At 42.2% G+C, this 23084-nt stretch overlaps 1 protein-coding gene across 1 annotated transcript; it reads right to left on the bottom strand.

Annotated features, from left to right (window-relative positions):
• Nucleotides 1–5043: 5043 nt before the first annotated feature.
• On the bottom strand, nucleotides 5044–17050 carry LOC130469912 (uncharacterized). Its single transcript, XM_056839438.1, has 4 exons — nucleotides 16898–17050; nucleotides 16443–16821; nucleotides 5733–5848; nucleotides 5044–5655 (listed from the first exon to the last, which is right to left on the bottom strand). The coding sequence occupies exons 1-4, from the start codon at nucleotides 17048–17050 to the stop codon at nucleotides 5044–5046; spliced, it is 1260 nt and encodes a 419-aa protein (XP_056695416.1).
• Between the last annotated feature and the right edge of the window lie 6034 nt (nucleotides 17051–23084).

The following is a 23084-nucleotide window of genomic DNA, read 5'->3' as shown; positions in this document are numbered from 1 at the left end:
TACAAGAAGGTCAGTGGGAGCAAAATTGCTTTCCTAGTATTATATGTCGACGACATATTACTTATCGGAAATGGCATTCCTATGTTGAACTCTGTCAAGATTTGGCTTGGGAAATGTTTTTCGATGAAGGATCTAGGAGAAGCACAGTACTTATTGGGCATCAAGATTTACAGAGATAGATCTAAAAAGATGATTGGACTTAGTCAAAGCACTTATATCAATAAGGTACTTGATAGGTTCAAGATGGCAGACTTTAAGCGAGGCTACCTAGCCATGTCTCATGGAATAACTCTAAGCAAGACTCAGTGCCCAAAAACACTTGATGAGCGTAGACGAATGAATGGGATTCCATATGCATCATTGATTGGTTCAATAATGTATGCTATGATATGTACACGCCCGGATGTTGCGTACGCACTCAGTGCTACGAGAAGATACCAGTTAGACCCAGGAGAGGCACATTGGACTGCTGCCAAGAATATTCTGAAGTACCTGAAAAGGCACAAAGATGACTTCCTGATCTATGGTGGAGATGATGAATTAATTGTTAAAGGCTATACGGACGCAAGTTTCTAAACCGACAAAGATGATTTCAGATCACAGTCTGGGTTTGTCTTCTGCCTCAACGGAGGTGCAGTAAGCTGGAAAAGTGCTAAGCAAAGCACCATTGCGGATTCTACAACTGAAGCGGAGTACATTGTTGCACATGAATCAGCAAAGGAAGCTTTATGGCTAAGGAAGTTCATAGGTGAACTAGGTGTAGTCCCCTCCATTAAAGGACCAATAGCCCTGTATTGTGATAATAACGGAGCTATTGCACAGGCAAAGGAGCCTAGACACCACCAAAGAGTCAAGCACGTACTTCGTAGATTTCACCTTCTACGAGAGTTCGTTGAAAGAAAAGAAGTCGAGATAAGCAAGATTGGAACTAATGACAACATATCAGATCCATTGACTAAACCTCTGCCGCAGGCGAAGCACAACTCGCACACTGCAGCCATGGGAATCAAGCATATTGGAGAATGGCTTTGATGTCCTTATTTAATGTTTTAAAGTTTTAGAGTTTAAATCTTTGTAAAACATTATTGGTTAATCATTCACAATAAATGAATAGAATTCATTTTTCCATTTAATTTGTGGTTTATTAAATGATGAGTCCCTTCAATTTGACGATATATTCAAGATAGACTGTCAGGACCAGTCCTGATGTGGCCTAAAAGAATGCCACCTAACTGCACTATCAAAACCCAGAAGAAAGAGCCCAAAAGCTTGCCTACGGGCATTTTCCAAAACTACACAGAGCCCAGGCCCAAACGATAAAGAGGTCCACATTGGGCCTACACAAGCCTACAGAACCAATGCAGACACGTGTCCCAATCTTGCGTAAACACTCAATCATGCGGGACCAGTTCCCGAGTAACCCTAGCACTATAAATAGGGCAGATCCCTAGGTAAAAGGGTAATCAATTCTGGCTCAGCAACAGAAAACCTATCTTTGCTCTGCCTTCTCTCTACAAATCACTTATCTCTCTAGCTTATACTTATTTAAGCATCGGAGGGAATATTCCTACGGGAATATTCTTGTTTTGCAGGTTGTCAGAAGTTCGTGCCAGGTCATACTTGATACCTCCGAGGAGCGCGTGTCACGTCAGCACCGTAAAAGTTCCCAAAACATTTGGCGTCGTCTGTGGGGAGGTACAGTGTCATGGCCGAACTACACCCTGACAGAGAGCATGCTAGTGAAGAAGAGAGACGGCACATTGAAGAAACTAATCGAATTGCAAATGCAGGGAACACACCAGGACGAATGCAAGCTGAGATGGTGGTGGAAGAAGAACCAATAACCGAGGCGTCTCCGCCAGGCGGCCATCTAAGCTCTAGTGTCCGAGACGTCGTGTTGGACGAGAATCTAGATTTGCCAGCATCAGTGGGCTCCCTACGCGAGATTTTAACAGGATTCCAACAGCAAATGAATCAGACCTTCCGACAACAGATGAGCACTACACTGCAAGATAAAATTCGGAAGAACATGTTGATCTACTACGCTGGGAGGACGGCCCCGCAGAGGTCCCTCAATCTAGGCGTCAATCGGATAAGCAGAATGCCGCTCAGGTCCAACGTCTGGAGAGGTGGAGAAGGTTCTCGTCCACAAGCAAGCAGGGGAGTTAGCCCTGTGCCTGAGCACTCAGAATATGGCCGTGACCCGCCCACCTTCTTACCTCGCAGGGACCCGGTCCTACGACCATCATCTAGGGGAAGTCCCCCAGCCGTCTTGCGACCAGCTGCAAGGCGCCAAGAGCACTATGAGGCTGAATCTGAATTGTCAGACACCGGGTCCACCCCTGTGATGGAAGACCCACCATTTTATCCCACTACACGTGGACCAACCCAGATGACGCCCCATAGGGTAAGCATGCGCCCCCGCCTGCTATCAAGCCGCCGTGAGCCAACCTATCATATTCAGCAAGGATTCAACAACCTGACGTTAAGGCACATGAGTACCCCTTTTTCTGACGAGATTATGAACACCCCGAAGGAACCTAAAGTAAAAACCCCTACCATTGAAGCTTATGACGGGACCACTGATCCCGACATGCATGTTGTCGCATACCGTCACCACATGTACGTACAGGGAACCAATGAAGCCACCTGGTGAAAATACTTCCCAGCCACGCTTAAGGGAGTAGCATCTAAATGGTTTGAGCGGCTGCCTCCAGGATCAATTGCCTCTTTTAGCTAATTACAGACTTTGTTCTCTACAAGGTTCATGGCACAAAAGGAAGAAAGGAAAACTAGCATGCATTTAGGACGGATCCAGCAAGGGAAGGACGAGTCCCTAAGAAGCTACGTGAAGCGTTTCAATCTGGAGGCGGGACAGATCCCAGACTTGCCCGATGGTGTCTCTTTTGATAATTTTATCATGGGATTGAAGAAAGGCTCCTTCAAGTTTGACCTAGTTAAGAAGAGTGTAAGGACTATGGCAGAGGTCCTAGACGAGGCTGAAGCATTTATCCATGCAACGGAAATATGCAGCGCGTCAAAGGAAGGGAGGATTGGAGAAACAACAGACTCCTCCGGGAAGAAGGATAAGGTGGACCGAAAACCTCCACGGGTAAATGGCACATGGGCTCTCTCTAAAGAGCATGATACCAACTTTCCAGGGCACAAGAGAGAACGGCCGCAAGAGCGGGAATATTTTGAATACAACACAGATCTTCTCACCATACTAAAAGACGTAGGGGCAAAGTACGACCTTGATCGACCCTTCCCCATGAAGTCCCCTGCTGAGACTCGAGATCCCAAGTTATATTGCCAGTTCCATGAAGATATAGGACATGAAACCAAGAATTGTAGAAGTTTGAAGAGGGCTTTAGATGGTCTAGCCTCCAAAGGACATCTCAAGAACTACTTACGGAAGAATGCTCAGGGCTTTGGAAAAAACCAATACAAAAGGAACAAGTCCCCTGCCTCGCCGACTAAGGGACAACATAGCGACGGAGGATTTGTAGCCGTCATATCTGGGGGACCAGCCGCTGGAGGACCTACCATGAGAGGACAGAAGGATTATGCTCGCCGCTTAGGGCAGGTGCTGCTGTCAGCCAAAGCGCCCATGGACCCATTCCCAAAGATTGAAATATGTGAGTCAGACGGTGGACGGATAGCCACGCCGCATGATGATCCACTCGTGGTTGAATTCAAGATAGCTAACATGAGAGTTAAGCGCATACTAATAGACACGGGAAGCTCGTCCGACATAATGAGTCTAGAATGCCTCAATCGCCTAGCACACGATCCCAAAGCCATCGAAAGAATTCACTATCCCATCATTGGTTTTGGAGGGAGTATCATTCATCCTGTTGGCGTTATCACTCTACCAGTTCGAATTGGAGATAGACAGAATGGGCGGAAAATGGGAGTAGACTTCTTAATCGTCAAAGACCTGACGGCATACAATGTCATCCTGGGACGACCCACCTTAAACAAGATCAAGGCTGTAGTCGTCACCCATCTGATGCTTCTGAAGTTCGTGTGCGATGATGGAGTCATAGGCACCATACATGGAGATCAACAACAGGCTAGGGATTGTTACCTGACGACCCTCAACCCGTTAGCGTGGAAGCAAGATTCTGCTGAAGTCAGAGGAAAACGAAAGCATGAAGATGAATCCCAGGTCACCAAAGAAATTGGACCCGTCCAAGTAGAAGCAGTCAAAATTGAAGAAGGTGGCTAAGAGTAGAACATCATTAGGGTAACCATTGTACTCAGAGCCCACAAAACGGCTTGTAAATACCCGTCTAAGGCGCGGTGAATGTAGCAAGAAATTTAGTAAATTAACACTTATCTGACGAATACAAGTCTCTGTTGAAAGAATCTCACCAGAAAACAGTTCCTAAACTGGCGTCCCTATCCGCTAAATAAACAATACTCAGTGCTAATAAACACGAAGGGTTTTGACATCCAGCATGACGCCTTTTCTTTGAAAAGCGCCCAAAAAGACTCAAACAAAGAGCAAAACAATCAGACCTAAGACCTCCTCCTTGGATGGCGTCTAAAAAGACTAATCGTTTGACGGCCTGAGAAGTGGCCTAGATTAGCACCTCAAAATAGACTCGCGAAACATTCAAACATAAGACCTCCTCCTGGGATGCCGTCTAAAAAGACTAATCGTTTGACGGCCTGAGAAGTGGCCTAGATTAGTACCTCAAAATAGACTCGCGAAACATTCAAACATAAGACCTCCTCCTGGGATGCCGTCTAAAAAGACTAATCGTTTGACGGCCTGAGAAGTGGCCTAGATTAGCGCCTCAAATTAGGCTGATCACCTAAAACACTGAGGTTTATGTCCAACAATTGGACCCAAAAGAATTTTTTTTTTAAGAAATCAGTACCGTACTGATAGAATTAAAATACAGTGCACAACGGCACAGACTGTTTATACATAGCGCCCAAAGCGCAAACAAACCAAATCAAATAAATGCCCGAAGGCACCAAAGTTTTACAAACGCCCACGGCGTCATCTAAACCAATTACAAGAAAACCTGCTCAAGGAAGAGGGGCAATGGAACTCCCGTCCTGGACGTCCTGGCCTTCAGGGGAGTTCACCTCGTCTTCTTCGACGTCTTCCTCCCCGTCACTAACAAACTCGGGAGGATCTAAGCCCAAGCGCCTAGCCGTCGAAACAGCTATCTGGTGGGAGATACGGCGTTTGAACCAGGAAAAATCCTTTCCGTCCATAGACTGATCCCACGCCTTTTGGGCACTCTCCAAGATGGAATCCTCGCCCAACTTAAAAGAGCTTGCAGCCTCCTTGCGCACGGCCTCGATCTTCCCCTGCATGGCCTTGAGCTGACCTTCCAGAACATTCACCTTGGACGAGAAGTCAGTCACCCGTTCTAAAACGGAAGAGTACTCCTTTCTCAGCTCGACAAGCCGCCCCTCATGTTCTCGCAGCTTCTTTTCATATTTCTCAGCGTCCTCCTCGGCCTTCTTCAGCTTTTCCGTCTTCAGGGCAATCTTCTTATCCGCGTCCAAGTTGATCAACCTGGCCGTCTTCTCAGCGTATTGCTCATGATTCTCGATCTGGTCCTTGTGCTTGAGCATCTCTTTGTACATATCAAAGCGGTAGTTCCTACTCTCGGCACAGCGAATGAAAAGCTGCCAAAAACAATATAGAATTAAAAAATAGTGTACACATAATCATAACCACAGGAATCCAGGGGTAAGTGTCTCACATCAAGGACGAGAGACTGAATGGACCCAAAGAATCCCAAGTCAATCCCGGGGATTGACCTCACGTATTCCTCAGGGATGGCCGCATACACATCGGCAAGGATTTTATCCTTCGCCTCTGAGCTAAAACCGGCAGAAGGAGGGTGTTAGGTTATGATACATATGACATTACATAGATCATGCGGAAACAACCATTAACCCAGGACAACATATTATTTACACATAACCATATAGCATAATTTAGATGCATACTCTTTGTTGCGTGCCCTCCCTAGCTGCGCCCGAACCGAACAAGAACAAGTCTTTAGGACTCCAAGTGTCGTCCCTCCGTAGATAGTCCACAGCACGTCCGGATCCGCCTTAAGATTGACCAACTAGAATCGCCCTTAAGGTACTAGAAAATTTCGGCACTTTATGAGCAAGATGTGTGTTTTAATTTTCTCTCAAAAACTCACTTTTGAATACTTTGAAACTTGTGTATAAATTATGACCCCTAGGCCTTTATTTATAGAGTTATGGAAAAGGAATCGTAATCCTAGTAGGATACGAATTAATTGAAATTAGAATCCTACATGAATTCTATTTAATTAATTTATCCAATTAGGAATAGAAATTTAATCTTACACTGACTCTTGTAGATTTAGGAATCACGCATGAGCACAAACTCACACACACACGGCAGCCACAAGGGCTGCCCATGCGCGTGCGAGCAGCAGCCCACGCAGCGCGGCCCACGCAACGGTGGCCTTGGCGCGCGCTGGGCCTGCCTTGTGGTAGGCCTGGGCGCTGCCTTGGCTGGGCTTGTGGCGCGCGCGTGCTTGCTGGGCGATGGCCCGGCTTCGTGCTGGGCCTTCGTCCGGCAGGCCTCGTCCGATGCTAATTCGTACGATATGCTTCCGATTAAATTTCCAGTTCCGGAATTTATTTCCGATACGAACAATATTTAATATTTCCGATTCCGGAATTAATTTCCGTTTCGAACAAATATTTAATATTTCCGTTTCCGGAATTATTTTCCGATTCCGGTAATATTTCCGATTCTGACAATATTTCCGTTTCCGGCAATATTTCCGATTCTGGTAATATTTCCATTTCCAATAATATTTTCCGATACGTACCATGTTTCCGTTTCCGGCAACATCTACGACTTGGATAATATTCATATTTCCGATACGATCCATATTTCCGTTTCCGGCAATATCATCGTTTCCGGAGTATTCATTTCTTGCCTGTGACGATCTTAGCTCCCACTGAAACCAAGATCCGTCGGTTCCGAATATTCATAGATGGAGTATTTAATGCCATTAAATACTTGATCCGTTTACGTACTATTTGTGTGACCCTACGGGTTCAGTCAAGAGTAAGCTGTGGATTAATATCATTAATTCCACTTGAACTGAAGCGGCCTCTAGCTAGGCATTCAGCTCACTTGATCTCACTGAATTATTAACTTGTTAATTAATACTGAACCGCATTTATTAGACTTAACACAGAATGCATACTTGGACCAAGGGCATTATTTCCTTCAGTCTCCCACTTGTCCTTAGGGACAAGTGTGCATTTCCTAATTCCTTTGTCGCTCGATGCTTGCTCTTGAACATAAGGTAAGAGTTGTCATCCTTATTATGTCCAGAGGTGTTCCTCGGTTTCAGAGTTCAACTGATCAAATAAACAGATAATCATAGCCTATGATTCATCCGAGCACGGCCATGCATTTCACAGTTTCTAGCTCTCCGAGTGGCCTTGTACAACTTTTAAGCATCTCATCCCGATTTATGGGAGGACAATCCCAATCTTGCGATCTTGAGATTAGACTTCGTTTGATAGGTGATTACCTGAGCGTTGCCTTTATAGCCTCCTTTTACGGTGCGACGGTTGGTCAACGTCAAAGCAACCAGTTCTCAAACAAGTAATCTCAAATCACTCAGGTATTGAGGATTTAGTGTCTAATAATTTAATGAAATTTACTTATGACAGACTTTCATCTCTTACAGTAAAGTTTCATAGGTCTTGTCCGATACTAGTCTTCCCAAAGTAAGTATCTATGCAAATGATTATGACATTGCCATGTCCACATAGTTCAAGAAACAGAACTACTAGTCATCTTGCATTCTAATCGTCTAACGTTTTCTATGCGTCCAATTTTATAGAAAACTCCGATTAGGGACCATTTTCAACCTTTGACATTCAAGTTCACTTGATAGACATTTCTTAGTCACAGGACTGGTCCTGACAGTCTATCTTGAATATATCGTCAAGTTGAAGGGACTCATCATTTAATAAACCACAAATTAAATGGAAAAATGAATTCCTTTCATTTATTGTGAATGATTAACCAATAATGTTTTACAAAGATTTAAACTCTAAAACTTTAAAACATTAAACAGAGACATCAAAGCCATTCTCCAATATGCTTGATTCCCATAGCTGCAGTGTGCGAGTTGTGCTTCGCTTGCGGCAGAGGTTTAGTTAATGGATCTGATATGTTGTCATCAGTTCCAATTTTGCTTATCTCGACTTCTTTTCTTTCAACGAACTCTCGTAGAAGGTGAAATCTACGAAGTACATGCTTGACTCTCTGGTGGTGTCTAGGCTCTTTTGCCTGTGCAATAGCTCCGTTATTATCACAATACAGGGCTATTGGTCCTTTAATGGAGGGGACTACACCAAGTTCTCCTATGAACTTCCTTAGCCATATAGCTTCCTTTGCTGCTTCATGTGCAGCAATGTACTCCGCTTCAGTTGTAGAATCCGCAATGGTGCTTTGCTTAGCACTTTTCCAGCTTACTGCTCCTCCGTTGAGGCAGAAGACAAACCCAGACTGTGATCTGAAATCATCTTTGTCGGTTTGGAAACTTGCGTCCGTATAGCCTTTAACAATTAATTCATCATCTCCACCATAGACCAGGAAGTCATCTTTGTGCCTTTTCAGGTACTTCAGAATATTCTTGGCAGCAGTCCAATGCGCCTCTCCTGGGTCTGACTGGTATCTGCTCGTAGCACTGAGTGCGTACGCAACATCCGGGCGTGTACATATCATAGCATACATTATTGAACCAATCAATGATGCATATGGAATCCCATTCATTCGTCTACGCTCATCAAGTGTTTTTGGGCATTGAGTCTTGCTTAGAGTCATTCCATGAGACATGGGTAGGTAGCCTCGCTTGGAGTCCGCCATCTTGAACCTATCAAGCACCTTATTGATATAAGTGCTTTGACTAAGTCCAATCATCTTTTTAGATCTATCTCTGTAAATCTTGATGCCCAATATGTACTGTGCTTCTCCTAGATCCTTCATCGAAAAACATTTCCCAAGCCAAATCTTGACAGAGTTCAACATAGGAATGTCATTTCCGATAAGCAATATGTCGTCGACATATAATACTAGGAAAGCAATTTTGCTCCCACTGACCTTCTTGTATACACAAGATTCGTCCGCGTTCTTGATGAAACCAAAGTCACTGACTGCTTCATCAAAACGTATATTCCAGCTCCTGGATGCCTGCTTCAATCCGTAGATTGATTTCTTTAGCTTGCATACCTTTTTAGCATTCTTTGGATCCTCAAAACCTTCAGGCTGTGTCATAAACACAGTTTCTGTTAAAACGCCGTTTAAGAAAGCAGTTTTGACATCCATCTGCCATATTTCGTAATCGTAATATGCAGCGATTGCTAACATTATTCGAATAGACTTTAGCATTGCAACTGGTGAAAAGGTTTCATCGTAATCCACACCGTGGACTTGCCTGTAACCTTTTGCAACCAATCTAGCTTTGAAAACTTCAAGTTTCCCATCCTTGTCCTTTTTCAGTTTGAAAACCCATTTGCTTCCAATGGCTTGGTAGCCATCTGGCAAATCGACCAAATCCCATACTTGGTTTTCAGACATGGAGTCTAATTCAGATTGCATGGCTTCTTGCCACTGCTTGGAGCTAGGGCTCGTCATAGCTTGCTTGTAAGTCGCAGGTTCATCACTTTCAAGTAATAGAACGTCATAGCTCTCGTTCGTCAAAATACCTAAGTACCTTTCCGGTTGAGATCTATATCTTTGCGATCTACGCGGGGTAACATTTCTAGATTGACCATGATTCTCACCAGATTCTTCTAAAGATCTCTGAGTTTCATCCTGAATGTCATCTTGAGCATTCTCTAGAGTTTGTTGTTCGACTCGAATTTCTTCGAGGTCTACTTTTCTCCCACTTGTCATTTTGGAAATGTGATCCTTCTCCAAAAAGACACCATCTAGAGCAACAAACACTTTGTTCTCAGATGTATTGTAGAAGTAATACCCCTTTGTTTCCTTTGGATAGCCCACAAGGATACATTTGTCAGATTTTGGATGAAGTTTGTCTGAAATTAATCGTTTGACGTATACTTCACATCCCCAAATCTTAAGAAAAGACACATTTGGAGGCTTTCCAAACCATAATTCGTATGGAGTCTTTTCGACAGCTTTAGACGGAGCTCTATTTATAGTGAGTGCAGCTGTATTTAGTGCATGTCCCCAAAATTCTAATGGAAGTTCGGCCTGACCCATCATTGACCTGACCATGTCTAGCAAGGTTCTGTTCCTCCGTTCTGACACACCGTTCCATTGTGGTGTTCCAGGAGGAGTCAATTCTGATAGAATTCCACATTCTTTCAGATGGTCATCAAATTCATAGCTCAGATATTCACCGCCTCTATCAGACCGCAGTGCCTTAATCTTCTTGCCTAATTGATTCTCTACTTCACTCTGAAATTCCTTGAATTTGTCAAAGGATTCAGACTTATGCTTCATTAGGTAGACATAACCATACCTACTGAAGTCATCAGTGAAAGTGATAAAGTAGCTGAAACCACCTCTAGCATTTGTACTCATTGGTCCACATACATCTGTATGGATTAAACCCAATAGTTCATTTGCTCTTTCTCCAACTTTAGAGAAAGGTTGCTTTGTCATTTTGCCAAGTAAACATGATTCGCATTTACCATAATCCTCTAAGTCAAATGGTTCTAGAATTCCTTCTCTTTGAAGTCTTTCTAAGCGTTTCAAGTTTATATGGCCTAATCGACAATGCCACAGATAGGTGAGATCTGAATCATCCTTTTTGGCCTTTTTGGTATTTATGTTATATACTTGTTTGTCGTGATCTAATAAATAAAGTCCATTGACTAATCTAGCAGATCCATAAAACATCTCTTTAAAATAAAACGAACAACTATTGTCTTTTATTATAAAGGAAAATCCCTTAGCATCTAAGCAAGAAACTGAAATGATGTTTTTAGTAAGACTTGGAACATGGAAACATTCTTCCAGTTCCAAAACTAGCCCGGAGGGCAACGACAAATAGTAGGTTCCTACATCTAATGCAGCAATCCGTGCTCCATTTCCCACTCGTAGGTCGACTTCACCCTTGCTTAACTTTCTACTTCTTCTTAGTCCCTGTGGATTGGAACATAAGTGTGAGCCACAACCTGTATCTAATACCCAAGAAGTTGTATTAGCAAGTATACAGTCTATAACGAAAATACCTGAAGATGGAACGACTGTTCCGTTCTTCTGATCTTCCTTTAGCTTTGGACATTCTCTTTTGTAATGGCCTATTCCATCACAATAAAGACAGCTTGATGTGGACTTGTCCTGCTTTGATTTAGCATTGCCCTTGGACTTTCCACCTTTCTTGAATGGTCTCTTTCTAGCCTTGAGTAAATCTTTGGCTTCACAGTCCAGTACTATTTCAGCCTTTCTGACAAGGTGAATAAATTCTGCAACTGTTTCTTCTCTTGGTTCACTTAGGTATTGTTGCTTGAAGCGACCAAACCCACTGTGTAGTGAATTGAGCAAGACAGAGACTGCCATCCTTTCGCTTATTGGTGTTCCTAGTAGACTTAGGCGATCAAAATATGAACACATAAGATCCACATGGAACCTCAGTGGGACGCCTACCCTCTGTTTAGTGCGAAGGAGCTGAACATGTGTTTCTTGGACCTCCATCCTATAACACCTGTTGGGAGAACTAACCTTTAGCCCAGACATTGATTCAATCAACTCATGGACGTTCAGGTCCCTGTCCTCCGTACTTCCACGACAGATATCCCTCAGATTCTTGATGAGCGTAAAAGGTTCATAGGCTACAAACCTTCTAGTCCAATCATCAGGGATATTGTTCAGCATGAGACTCATAACCTTTTTGAGATCCGCATCCCAGGCGTAAAATCTCTCAGGGGTCATGTCTCTGGCATAGTAGCTTGGCATGGGATGTGATAGTACATACTCAAGTCCATTGAGTTTGACTATTTCAACTAGCTTAGCTTCCCATTCAAGAAAATTTGTCAGGTTCAGCTTGACCATAAGCTCAGAACCCATGATGATGTTTTGATTGTTGTTTGCCATATTAAAACTACAATTGAAAAGAATAAACAAATAAATAACCATTCACAGTTTCTCTTAATAAACTTAAATTCTAGCATACATGCATAATTCAATGTTTATTAAGCATTTTATTCAAGTTATGTGTTCCGGCAGGTGTGAATAAAATGATTCCAAGATCCTAAAATCATTGAAGAACTAAGCACAGTTTGTCGACTTAATCCTAGAACATCTTAGGTAAGCAAAAGCCTTTTGCTAATAGTCTAGAAACTATTCTTGGTTGATAGGTACGTCTAAGAACTTATTAGGTAAACCTATCGAATTTGCCACGACATAAAAGGACTCCTTACTTATATCGTTGAGTTTCACCAAAACTAACATGTACTCACAATTATTTGTGTACCTTGCCCCTTTAGGACCAATAAGTAACACCTCGCTGAGCGAAAACTATTACTAGATTGATGTAAAGGATATCCAAGCAAGTGTATATTTTGGCATGGCACCTTTTAACTCAATTTTTAAGTTTGGAACTTAAGGCTCTTACTATGTTGGTTAGATTTTAAGTGAACTAAAATCCTTAATCATGCAACATAATCAAGCTTTTGATCTCATGCATTTTAAGACATATTTAATGCAATAAATAACTTAAAACATGCATAAGATATTTGTGATCTAGTATGGCCCGACTTCATCTTGAAGCTTTGACTTCAAAGTCCGTCTTGAAAATCTCCGTGGGAGGCACCATTTTCTTCAAATAGGATAAGCTATAACTAATTACAACTATTTGATGGTTCGCAGACCATATTTGAATTGAAAAATAACTTTGGTACTTTAGACCAATTACATTCAAATTAATGGTACGCAGACCATATTTTCTATCCTATTTGGGCCATACTAGTCACTTCATAACCTGCAAAACAGTACATATACAATATATACCATTCACCCATTCATTATCATGAATGGCCCACATAGCTGGTTAGTAAAACACATTATGCATCACGTAAACATTTGCAGCAATTAATCAAGGGCACCAATAATCTACCAATTATTCAGTCCTTATTAATTCTAATCAAGTTGTTTTAACCTTAAGGATTTGTAGACCTAATCAAGAGTTTATGACTAAAAAGCGCTCCCACTTAAACCAATAAATTCATATGCTTTACCAATTTTAAACATAAAAATGTATTTCTAGTCCAACCGGAAACATACAAATTTAATTAAAATTTAAAGCTCATATCAATTTATAATTGAATCCAAAAATTTAATTTAATTTCAGTCGTATTTAAATTAATTCATGATTTTAATTTTAGTAAAATAATTAGAATAAATAACATTTATTATAATTATAATATTCAAAATTAAAATCCAAGAAAATAATTCAAATTATTAATTTTAAAATTAATTAAAATTACGTGAACTGAAATTTTCAAATTAAACATTCAAAACGATCTAATCGTAACGCAAACACCCTACGCGTTGCACGCCCATGGACCGTACGCACACAGCCATTGCTGGCCATGTGCGCGCAGCCCATGCGCTCGTCGCATAGCTGCTGCTTCCCTATCGCAAGCCTCCGCACACATTGTGCTCGCTGCGCGCGCCAGCGCTCATCGCACGCGAGCTATCGCTCGCAGTGCGCGCGCGCGACATCGCTCGCTGGGCGCGCGCCATCGCTCGCTGGCGCGAGCCATCGCTCGCTGGCGCGCGAGCCATTGCTCGCTGGGCGCGCGACATCGCTCGCTGGGCGGGCGACATCGCGCGCTGTGCGCGCGAGTGATGCTGGGCGCAGCGCTCGTGGCACGCGAGCTTGCGCTCGCTGCGCGCGAGGCTGCGCGCTCTTGTGCGAGGCAGCGCGCGCTGTGGCGCAGCTCGCTTGCTGCCCACACGCGACTGCCTTGGCTCGCCCTTCGCCCATGCCCATTCGTTCATTGCTCGTGGCACACGACACAAGGCAGGGCTGCTGCCTTGTGCTCGTGCACTACGCCCTTGCTCATTGCATTCGTGCCGCACGGGCGACGAGCTCCCTTGCTCGTCGTCGCATGCCCGCATTATACAACACCCCTTAAGGGTAACACGAAGCGTCCATTGCTTCGTGCGTGCAAGTTATATGAACGAATCGCATAAAAATTTAAAATTTATATTTAAAATTAATGACAAATTAATAAATATTATTAATTTCATAATTTTAGGGCGAAAAATCGAAAATTTATTATCCAATTGATTTCCGATTGTTCTGGATTCAAGTCTAGGTCATAAAAATTTAAAATTTATCGTAAATTTACAATTTTTATGGTGGTTTTTAATCATAGGTTTCTAATTAAATTACAATTAATTATGAAAATCAAATTAATTCTAAATTATTCTAATTTTCAACAAATTAATCATAATTACAAATTAGATTGCATAATTAACAAGACTAGGCATTCAAACTTGTTAAACATATGCAGTAGGTCAATCACAAATTCAAGATTTATCAACAAGAATCGCAAATATTTAATTTAACATCTTAAATTTACGAAATTTTGCATTCGAAAAACTAAAACCTTCGAAAAGTCATAGTTAGGCTTCGAATTTGAGAATTCTGGGTTCGGCAGAAAAATACTATTTTTATCAAAATTTTAGAATGCCTTTTACATGCGGAATTGACACAAAAATCACTCAATTCGGATGAGTAACGAAGAAACTGCCGAAAAACTGCGTACGTATAATTAAATAAACGCAATTTGCAATTAATTAACAATTACGAAAATTAATCACCCCTTTTAATTCTTGCAAATTTGTAATATTTAACCATGTTCATGCAATTTAGATTATGAAAATAATAAGGGGCTCGTGATACCACTGTTAGGTTATGATACATATGACATTACATAGATCATGCGGAAACAACCATTAACCCAGGACAACATATTATTTACACATAACCATATAGCATAATTTAGATGCATACTCTTTGTTGCGTGCCCTCCCTAGCTGCGCCCGAACCGAACAAGAACAAGTCTTTAGGACTCCAAGTGTCGTCCCTCCGTAGATAGTCCACAGCACGTCCGGATCCGCCTTAAGATTGACCAACTAGAATCGCCCTTAAGGTACTAGAAAATTTCGGCACTTTATGAGCAAGATGTGTGTTTTAATTTTCTCTCAAAAACTCACTTTTGAATACTTTGAAACTTGTGTATAAATTATGACCCCTAGGCCTTTATTTATAGAGTTATGGAAAAGGAATCGTAATCCTAGTAGGATACGAATTAATTGAAATTAGAATCCTACATGAATTCTATTTAATTAATTTATCCAATTAGGAATAGAAATTTAATCATACACTGACTCTTGTAGATTTAGGAATCACGCATGAGCACAAACTCACACACACACGGCAGCCACAAGGGCTGCCCATGCGCGTGCGAGCAGCAGCCCACGCAGCGCGGCCCACGCAACGGTGGCCTTGGCGCGCGCTGGGCCTGCCTTGTGGTAGGCCTGGGCGCTGCCTTGGCTGGGCTTGTGGCGCGCGCGTGCTTGCTGGGCGATGGCCCGGCTTCGTGCTGGGCCTTCGTCCGGCAGGCCTCGTCCGATGCTAATTCGTACGATATGCTTCCGATTAAATTTCCAGTTCCGGAATTTATTTCCGATACGAACAATATTTAATATTTCCGATTCCGGAATTAATTTCCGTTTCGAACAAATATTTAATATTTCCGTTTCCGGAATTATTTTCCGATTCCGGTAATATTTCCGATTCTGACAATATTTCCGTTTCCGGCAATATTTCCGATTCTGGTAATATTTCCATTTCCAATAATATTTTCCGATACGTACCATGTTTCCGTTTCCGGCAACATCTACGACTTGGATAATATTCATATTTCCGATACGATCCATATTTCCGTTTCCGGCAATATCATCGTTTCCGGAGTATTCATTTCTTGCCTGTGACGATCTTAGCTCCCACTGAAACCAAGATCCGTCGGTTCCGAATATTCATAGATGGAGTATTTAATGCCATTAAATACTTGATCCGTTTACGTACTATTTGTGTGACCCTACGGGTTCAGTCAAGAGTAAGCTGTGGATTAATATCATTAATTCCACTTGAACTGAAGCGGCCTCTAGCTAGGCATTCAGCTCACTTGATCTCACTGAATTATTAACTTGTTAATTAATACTGAACCGCATTTATTAGACTTAACACAGAATGCATACTTGGACCAAGGGCATTATTTCCTTCAGAGGGATGCTCGCCACCTCGGCCCGACGCATCCGCTTGAACATCTGAACTGAACCAAACACCAAGATTAATAAATATCGTGCAAATCCCAACCTGATTATCACAAAGTTAAAGTACAGAGACGCTAACCAATTGGCGAAGCTGCAGGAGGAGTAGAGGCATTATCAGTAGAAGGAGCCTCAGTCTCCTTGCCTTTACCCTTGTCCTCTCTGGACAAGGCGGGGGCGTCAGCCGCTGCAGTCTGATCGACTGCTGCCTCGTCAGTTGCTGCTCCGGCAGAGCCATCCATTTCAGTGTCCACCTGGGATGGAATCTCCTTTTGCTCAGGAGGAGGAATGGGCGTCTGGATAGGAGGAACCTCCCCCTCAGCTGGGGGAGCGGACGGTTTTGGTACCGACGGCTTGGTAACAGCGTCGGCCGGACCCATCTTCTTAAAGAAGGGTTGTTTGGGCTTAGGAGCCTCCGTCGAAGATGCCGGACGCTTCTTAGTAGCCGGCAAGGTGGGTTCCTAAAAGAAAAAGAAATCAGCGACCAAATCATGACAAAAAAAATAATAATATAAAGTATATATATATATATATTACCTTGGCGAAGTCGCCAGAGGCACCCTCACTAGACTTCTTGGAGGAATCCTTCTTCTTGGCCTCCACAGCCTTGAGAATGTCCTCGGTATATACTTCGGACAGCCAAGCGGGTACTTCCACTACACCCTTGTCTTCAAGAGATAAGCGATCCATGGCAGAACCTACAAAGCCAAGGGTTAGTAAAAAAAAAAAAAAACAATGGAAGAAAAATGTCTGAAAATCTACTGGGGAACTACCTCTGCTCAAAAAAGAACAAAGACCAACAACCGAAAGAAAGACTATATTGGTGAACTGGCCGACATGGGGAAGCCAAGCATTAGGCACCCAGGCATGGCTTTTTGACGACAGCCGATACATCTCAGCCTGGAACAAGGGCTTCACTAGTCCCCACTCCCTGGACGAGAGGCGAGGGTAGGCGTCAGCTCTAGACAAATAACGGGGCCGACGGTTCCAACGAGAAAGACGTCTGGAAAGAGAGAGGTCTTCCATTCGGACAACAGACCACTTCTTCCTCCACCAAACCCAACTAGAGATCTTACCCACTACCGTCTTATATCCCCGACGGCTGTAAAGGGTGAACCATCCCTGGGGAGAACGAGAAGAAGGGGCAATAATTACGAGACGAAGGAAAGAAGAAAAGGAAGGGGTGACGCCGCTCAAAGCACACTTGGCAACAAAACCAAAGACATTTGCCCAGGAGTTGGGCGTCAATTGAGCCAGGCCAATGTCATACCCCTCTAAAACGTCCATCACAAAAGGGTGCAATGGAAATCTAAGGCCCAACCTAAAGGCAGCAGTATAAACGGCTACCTCCCCTTGGGAGAGTTGGTCCACGGAGTCATGAGGTCGGGGGCTCCTAAGGCTAAAACCTGGAGGCAAGAGCAGAAAACGCTCAAAGTCGCGACCCTGCTCCCTCAGGTACCGCAGCCATTTCATGCTGGGAAAGATATCCGACGGGAACAGATTGACGTCTTCCTTCCCCCGGACCATAGGAGGAAGATTTTTTTGCAAACTCCTCGTCTGAGGAGCTAGAGGAGTCATCTTCAAAATCCTCGCGTGGAACGCGGGGACGGGAAGCCACATTCTTTCTTCTCCTAGGAGAAAGTGCTGTTCTAGTGGCCCCGTCTCCTGTATCATGGGAAGAATAGACTCCACTCCTACTTCCTTGGGACGGGTTCGAAAAAGGAACCCTATCGTCCCCCTCTCGCGGTGCAGCCCATGCACGCACGTTAGTTGTCTATCTAATTCGAGCCATACCGTCCTGCATAAGGAACAGGACGTCTGACTTTAGCAATGAATGAAAGGGATAGGTGTCATAACCCCCAAGACGCCTCCACAGAATACTATAAACAATAAATGAGGGAGGTCCCACAAGCATACAAACAACAAGGTGTTGATAGAAAACTTACCAGAAAATGATCAAACTGATGAGAAGTCTTGGCAAATCCTCTAAACCCTCAAGAACACTGGACAGCAAATCCAAGAACACTCAAGCGCACGCACCAGCAGATCTTTGGCAGGATGAAATTTACTTTCTCTCTCTAATGAAGTAACAAAAGAAAAATGAAAGAGGAATTGAAGCTTTTAAAGGAAAATCTAAGCTCGGAGAAGCCCTCACACGTGGCGTTCCTCCCTATCAAGCAGCCTACCCCACAGTGACAAGGGGCATCCTCCTCGAGGGGCAAATGATGTGGCCTAAAAGAATTCCACCTAACTGCACTATCAAAACCCAGAAGAAAGAGCCCAAAAGCTTGCCTACGGGCATTTTCCAAAACTACACAGAGCCCAGGCCCAAACGATAAAGTGGTCCACATTGGGCCTACACAAGCCTACAGAACCAATGCAGGACACGTGTCCCAATCTTGCGTAAACACTCAATCATGCGGGACCAGTTCCCGAGTAACCCTAGCACTATAAATAGTGCAGATCCCTAGGTAAAAGGGTAATCAATTCTGGCTCAGCAACAGAAAACCTATCTTTGCTCTTCCTTCTCTCTACAAATCACTTATCTCTCTAGCTTATACTTACTTAAGCATCGGAGGGAATATTCCTACGGGAATATTCTTGTTTTGCAGGTTGTCAGAAGTTCGTGCCAGGTCATACTTGATACCTCCGAGGAGCGCCTGTCACGTCAGCACCGTAAAAGTTCCCACAACAAGTCCTGTGACTAAGAAATGTCTATCAAGTGAACTTGAATGTCAAAAGTTGAAAATGGTCCCTGGTCGGAGTTTTCTATAAAATTGGACGCATAGAAAACGTTAGACGACTAGAATTCAAGATGACTAGTAGTTCTGTTTCTTGAACTATGTGGACATGGCAATGTCATAATCATTTGCATAGATACTTACTTTGGGAAGACTAGTATCGGACAGACCTATGAAACTTTACTGTAAGAGATGAAAATCTGTCATAAGTAAATTTCATTAAAATTATTAGACACTAAATCCTCAATACCTGAGTGATTTGAGATTACTTGTTTGAGAACATGTTACTTTGACGTTGACCAACCGTCGCACCGTAAAAGGAGGCTATAAAGGCAACGCTCAAGTAATCACCTATCAAACGAAGTCTAATCTCAAGATTGCAAGATTGGGATTGTCCTCCCATAAATCGGGATGAGATGCTTAAAATTTGTACAAGACCACTCAGAGAGCTAGAAACTGTGAAATGCATGGTTGTGCTCAGATGAATCATAGGCTATGATTATCTGCTTATTTGATCAGTTGAACTCTGAAACCGAGAAACACCTCTAGACATAATAAGGATGACAACTCTTACCTTATGTTCAAGAGCAAGCATCGAGTGACAAAGGAATTAGGAAATGCACACTTGTCCCTAAGGACAAGTGGGAGACTGAAGGAAATAATGCCCTTGGTCCAAGTATGCATTCAATATTAAGTCTAATAAATGCGGTTCAGTATTAATTAACAAGTTAATAATTCAGTGAGATCAAGGGAGCTGAATGCCTAGCTAGAGGCTGCTTCAGTTCAAGTGGAATTAATGATATTAATCCACAGCTTACTCTTGACTGAACCCGTAGGGTCACACAAATAGTACGTAAACGGATCAAGTATTTAATGGCATTAAATACTCCATCTATGGATATTCGGAATCGACGGATCTTAGTTTCAGTGGGAGCTGAGATCGTCACAAGCAAGAAATGAATACTACGGAAACGATGATATTGCCGGAAACGGAAATATGGATCGTATCAGAAATATAAATATTATCCAAGTCGTAGATGTTGCCGGAAACGGAAACATGGTACGTATCGGAAAATATTATCGGAAATGGAAATATTGCCGGAATCGGAAATATTGCCGGAAACGGAAATATTGTCAGAATCGGAAATATTATCGGAATCGGAAAATAGTTCCGAAAACGGAAATATTAAATATTTGTTTGAAACGGAAATATTAAATATTGTTCGTATCGGAAATGAATTCCGGAACCGGGAAATTAATCGGAAGCGTATCGTACGAATAAGCATCGGAAGAGGCCTGCCGGACGAAGGCCCAGCACGAAGCCAGGCCATCACCCAGCACGAAGCCAGGCCATCGCCCAGCACGAAGCCAGGCCATCGCCCAGCAAGCAAAGACGCGCGCCAACGCCCAGCCCAAGGCAGCGCCAGGCCCACCGCAAGGCAGGCCCAGCGCGCCAAGGCAAGGCTGCCCAGCGTGGGCTGCGTGGGCCGAGCGCACGCGTGCGGGCGCCCTCGTGGCTCCGTGCGTGTGTGTGTTTGTGTCCATGCATAATTCCTAAATCTATTAGGATTTGGTGTATGATTAAATTCCTATTCTTATTAGGATTATTTAATTAATTAGAGTCCTTGTAGGATTCTAAGTTTAATTAAATCGTATCCTACTAGGATTCCAATTCCCTTTCCAAACCTCTATAAATAAAGGCCTAGGGTCATAATTTATAAACACGATTGAAGTATTCAAAGGGTAAGTTTTTGAATGAAAATTCAGCCATACACTTGCACAACAATAGCCGAAAATTCCTAGCACCTTAAGGGCGATTCTAGTTGGTCAATCTTGAGGCGGATCCGGACGTACTGTGGACTATCTACATAGGGACGACATTTGGAATCCTAAAGACTTGTTCTTGTTCGGTTCGGGCGCAGCTAGGGAGGGCACGCTTCAAAGTGTATGCTCCTAAATTATGCTAAATGATTATGTGTAAATAATACGCTTTCCTGGCTTTATGGTTTTTCCGCATGATTTATGTATTCTCATATGTATCATAACCTAACAGTGGTATCACGAACCTCTTATTATTTTCATAATCTAAATTGCATAAACATGGTTAAGTATTACAAATTTGCAAGAATTAAAAGGGGTGATTAATTTTCGTAATTGTTAATTAATTGCAAATTGTGTTTATTTAATTATATGTACGCAGTTTTTCGGCAGTTTCTTCGTTACTCATCTAAATCGAGTGATTTTTGTGTCCATTCCGCATGTAAAAGGCATTCTAAAATTTTGACAAAAGTAGTTTTTTTTTCGGCCGAACCCAAAATTCTCAAATTCGAAGCCTAACTATGACTTTTCGGAGGTTTTAGTTTTTCGAACGCAAAATTTTGTAAATTTAAGATGTTAAATTAAATATTTGCGATTCTTGTTGATAAATCTTGAATTTTTGATTGACCTACTGTATATGTTTAACAAGTTTGAATGCCTAGCCTTGTTAATTATGCAATCTAATTTGTAATTATGATTAATTTGTTGAAAATTGGAATAATTTAGAATTAATTTGATTTTCATAATTAGTTAATAATTTAATTAGATACCTATGATTAAAAACCACCATAAAAATTGTAAATTTATGTTAAATTTTAAATTTTTATGACCTAGACATGAATCCATGTTAATCGGAAATTGATTAATCTTTTAGGATGCGTTTATGTGAATGTGAATTTTAATTAATTCACGTAAATACTTGCATATTAACATGGGCCATTCGTTTAGAATTAAACACGATGTTGCATATGAAATACGATGCAGGGCGCTGCGTGTTGTGCATCGTATGGGCAGAATTAAAAGGCACGTAAATACTTGCATATTAACATGGGCCATTCTTTTAGGACGTGTTTGTGAAATTCCCTACGCTGCGTGTTGTGCATATTAACATGGGCAGCATCCGTGACAAGGTACTTGTGAAGTGCCCTGCGCTGCGAGTTGTGCATCGTGAGTGCTCGACGTTGCAAGGCTTGCGCCTCGCTTCGTCGCAGCCCCGCAAGCTACCTCGCATGCCCTTCCCTCGCCCAGCGCGCACGAGGCACGCAGCGAAGCTGCTGCTGCCCGTGTCGCATGGCTCGGTCGAGCACAATGGCCTCGTGTGGCTCGACGAGCCATACTTCCGTCATGCCCATGTTCATGTTTTTGGTTCGTAAAATGGACCAACTTAATTAAAATTGAATTTAATTCACGAACTTGCATTAATTTTATTTTTCAAAAAAAAGTTACGATTTAATTTTCGAAAAACAACGATTTTTAATGATTTAATAAACTTTAACTACAATCAAATTTCGTAAAATTAATAAATCAAGGGCTAACAATATTCAAACTTTCAAGAACGATCGAATCAACTTTAAAGTTTGAACTTTTAATTAATAAAATCCGAAACTTTATATCGTTCATAAACAATTAAATTTCAGATTATTAATAATTTGGTTTAAGTGCGATTAAAATTAACGAAACCATTCAAAATTTTAATCCAATAATTTTTAAAATTATCCACTGAACCATGAAATTATACCCCCTTCCCCAATTAACCGAATTATTAAACCAAAATTAATTAAAATTCAATTAGGGTTGTAAATTTTACGAATTGGGGAAAGGCAAAATTAAGGTTTATACTCATCGGAAAAATCTGAAATTCTTACCATAGATCAAGAATGTATCCAGCAACATTTTGTCAAAATTTCAAGTAATTCCGAGTAGTTTAGGTCGACCTTTTAATTGAATTACTGTCCGACACTTTTAATTTTTAATGAAAAATTAACAAAAACGCCCAAAAAACGATACTTCGAGGCCTGTTTTCGCAATTCTATTCCAATTAGTTGATCTTAGAAAATCGATTTCCATCAGATTAGGGTTTTAAAAATCGAAAAAGATAATATTTTTGATTTCGGAAAGCCTAATTTCGCAATTAATCCAATAATTCGAAAAAATTCCGAAAAACC

Source organism: Spinacia oleracea, chromosome 3, assembly GCF_020520425.1.
Source record: "Spinacia oleracea cultivar Varoflay chromosome 3, BTI_SOV_V1, whole genome shotgun sequence".
In the NCBI taxonomy this organism is placed as follows: Eukaryota; Viridiplantae; Streptophyta; class Magnoliopsida; order Caryophyllales; family Amaranthaceae; genus Spinacia; species Spinacia oleracea.
The sequence above is the reverse complement of the archived record's forward strand: the minus strand, read 5'-3'. Positions and strand labels throughout refer to the sequence as shown.